The sequence below is a fragment of the Emiliania huxleyi genome (assembly GCF_000372725.1).
Source record: "Emiliania huxleyi CCMP1516 unplaced genomic scaffold EMIHUscaffold_5, whole genome shotgun sequence".
Lineage (NCBI taxonomy): Eukaryota > Haptophyta > Isochrysidales > Noelaerhabdaceae > Emiliania > Emiliania huxleyi.
In genome coordinates this window covers 1,255,166-1,258,251 of record NW_005198244.1, presented here as the reverse complement: position 1 = coordinate 1,258,251, position 3,086 = coordinate 1,255,166, and the positions used below count along the sequence as shown (strand labels likewise).

At 68.2% G+C, this 3,086-nt stretch overlaps 1 protein-coding gene across 1 annotated transcript; it reads right to left on the bottom strand.

Moving 5' to 3' along the window:
* EMIHUDRAFT_350319 (hypothetical protein) lies at positions 1-795 on the bottom strand. The gene has a single exon (XM_005767138.1). It carries the CDS (start codon positions 773-775, stop codon positions 155-157), a length of 621 nt encoding a protein of 206 aa, XP_005767195.1. The 5' UTR covers positions 776-795; the 3' UTR covers positions 1-154.
* Between the last annotated feature and the right edge of the window lie 2,291 nt (positions 796-3,086).

The following is a 3,086-nucleotide window of genomic DNA, read 5'->3' as shown; positions in this document are numbered from 1 at the left end:
CTCGACGGAGCCGCGCGGTAGTATGTGTCCCGTCGTGCGTCCTCGCACTCTACGCTCTACCTCGCTCGCCACCGCGTGTAGCAGCACGGTGCGCGCAACCTCAAAGACAGCGCCGTCGGCCGCGAGCGTAAGGGCGCGAAGCCACGCAACTCCCCTACTGCGTCTCGCGCGTGATGGCGAAGCCCAAGACGCAGTGGCCAAAGTCGAGCGCCGCGATGCCGTTCGTGGCTCCTGCCGAGTCGAGGTGGTACCGCTCGTGGATCTCGTAGATCGAGAGGACGAGGAGCGCCGCCCGCGCGCGCGCCGGCGCGGGGAAGAGCGAGTGGCTTGCCGGCGACCACGGCGCCGCCGCCCGCCGGATCAGCGCCGCCGCCTCGCCCGCGCCGCCCGCGGCGCGCCGCAGCGGCGTCGGCTCGCCCTCGTGCAAGCTTGCGCCGCTGCGCAGGAGGGAGGTGGCGCGGGCGGCAGTGAGGGTCTCAAGGTGCGCGAGCGGCGTCCAGCCGCGGCTGGCGACCAGCCAGGCGGCGAGGTCGGCATGGCCTTGGCGGTTTGCAACCTCCTCGGGCGTGCCGAAGGGCGTAGCGGCGCGGGAGGCGCCGTAGGAGGAGAGGAGCTTGGCGACCTCGAAGTGGCCGTTCTGGCACGCCGCGAACAGCGGCGTGGTGCCAGCCTCATCGGCCTGGTCGATCGCCGCGCCAGCGTCGAGGAGTAGCCGAACGCATTCGAGCTGGCCGTTCTGGCACGCAGCGAGCAGCGGCGTGCCGCCGCCGTTCATCGCTTGGTTGATGTCAGCGCCAGCGTCGCGCAGCAGCTGGGCGATCTCGAAGTGGCCGTTCTGGCACGCAACGAGCAGCGGCGTGGCGCCGCCGTTCATCGCTTGGTTGATGTCAGCGCCAGCGTCGCGCAGCAGCTGGGCGATCTCGAAGTGGCCGTTCTGGCACGCAGCGAGCAGCGGCGTGCCGCCGCCGTTCATCGCTTGGTTGATGTCAGCGCCAGCGTCGCGCAGCAGCTGGGCGATCTCGAAGTGGCCGTTCTGGCACGCAACGAGCAGCGGCGTGGCGCCGCCGTTCATCGCTTGGTTGATGTCAGCGCCAGCGTCGCGCAGCAGCTGGGCGATCTCGAAGTGGCCGTTCTGGCACGCAGCGAACAGCGGCGTGGAACCGTCGTTGCGGGCTTGGTTGACCACAGCGCCAGCCTCGAGGAGCAGCCGGGCGATTTCGCGGTGGTTGTTATGGCACGCGGCGAACAGCGGCGTGCAGCCGTCGTCCATGGCCTGCTCAATCGCCGCGCCAGCCTCGAGGAGCAGCCGGGCGCACTCAGGGTGGCCATTCATGCACGCCATGAGCAGCGGCGTGGTACCCGCCTCATCGGCTTGGTTGACCGCCGCGCCAGCGTCGCGCAACAGCTGGACGCACTCGACTTGGCCGTCCTGGCACGCGATGAACAGCGGCGTGGCGCCGCCCTGCTTGGCTTGGTTGATCGCCGCGCCAGCCTCGAGGAGCAGCTGCGCGCACTCGACGTGGCCCTCCTGGCTCGCTATGAACAGCGGCGTGGTACCGCAGTTCATCGCTTGGTTGATGCCAGCGCCAGCGTCGCGCAGCAGCCGGGCGATCTCGAGGTGGCCGTCCTCGCACGCCGCGAACAGCGGCGTGGCGCCTTGCTCATCGGCCTGGTCGATCGCCGCGCCAGCCTCGAGGAGCAGCCGAACGCACTCGGGTTGGCCCTCCTGGCTCGCGATGAGCAGCGGCGAGAAGCCTCCGTCAGCAGTTTGGTTGACCGCCGCGCCAGCCTCGAGGAGCAGCCGGACGATCTCGAGGTGGGCCTTGTAGCACGCGACAATCAGCGGCGTGCGGCCTTTAGCGTCTGCATTAGCCACCGCCGCGCCAGCCTCGAGAAGCAGCCGGACGCACTCGGGGTGGCCCTCCTGGCACGCCATGAACAGCGGCGTGGTACCGCAGTTCGTCGCTTGGTTGACCGCCGCGTCAGCGTCGCGCAGCAGCCGGGCGATCTCGAGGTGGCCGTTCTGGCACGCGACGTTCAGCGGCGTGCAGCCCTCAGCGTCTGCATGAGCCACCGCCGCGCCAGCCTCGAGGAGCAGGCGGGCGCACTCGAGGTGGCCATCCTCGCTCGCGACGTACAGCGGCGTGCGGCCTTCAGAATCCGCTTGGTTGACCGCCGCGCCAGCCTCGAGGAGCAGCCGGGCGCACTCAATCTGCCCCTCCTGGCACGCAATATACAGCGCGGAAGCGCCGTCAACAGTCGTCGCCCCGACGCTCGCGCCGCCCTCGAGCAGCAGCCGCGCCGCCTCGGCCTGCCCGTGCCGAGCGGCCCAGGTGAGCAGCGTGTCCTGCTTCTCGGTGTCGTGCCGCGCGTCGAGCTGGGCCGCGAGCGACGTGCCGTGCGTTCCCTGCCCGGAGAGGAAGGCGCGCAGCCAGGCCAGGTCGCCCCGAGCCAGGTCGGCGAGGCGGGTTGGGAGGAGGGCGCCGCTCATCTGGCCAGAAAGAAGAAAACCGCCGCGAACTTACGTCGAGACTTTGCGAGAGGACAAAAAAAAGAAAGAAAACATACACGCCAAAAACGAGGGATGGGACGAGGACAGGGTCCCCACCTGCACGAGCAGGATTTTGGAAGGACGATCAGGGGGACAGGTGGGGCTCTCCTGCTCCTGACAAGGGACACGACAGGCTCGCAGCGCGGTGCGCGGTGGACTCCCACATCCACTGGCGGTCTCATCTCAGTCTAGCGACCTGCCTCCAGCTTGTCGCTGGCAGTCTCTCCTACCACAGGCACACTGACACAGGGGTGGCAGGGGCGGCGGCACGAGTCTCCCACATACTATGCGGGCCTCACTAGAGGTGCGGCCTGTGCGTGTCCTCGCCCTTGAGGGGGGAGGGGAAGGGGCTGTGTGTCTGTGCATGTGTGTGTGTGTGTGTGTGTGTGTGTGTGTGTGTGTGTGTGTGTGTGTGTGTGTGTGTGTGTGTGTGTGTGTGTGTGTGTGTGTGTGTGTGTGTGTGTGCGAGAGGACGAAGGACAAGCTCAGGTAAAAGGTAAAGGTAAAACGTCTCCACGGACACACAAAGGTGGAC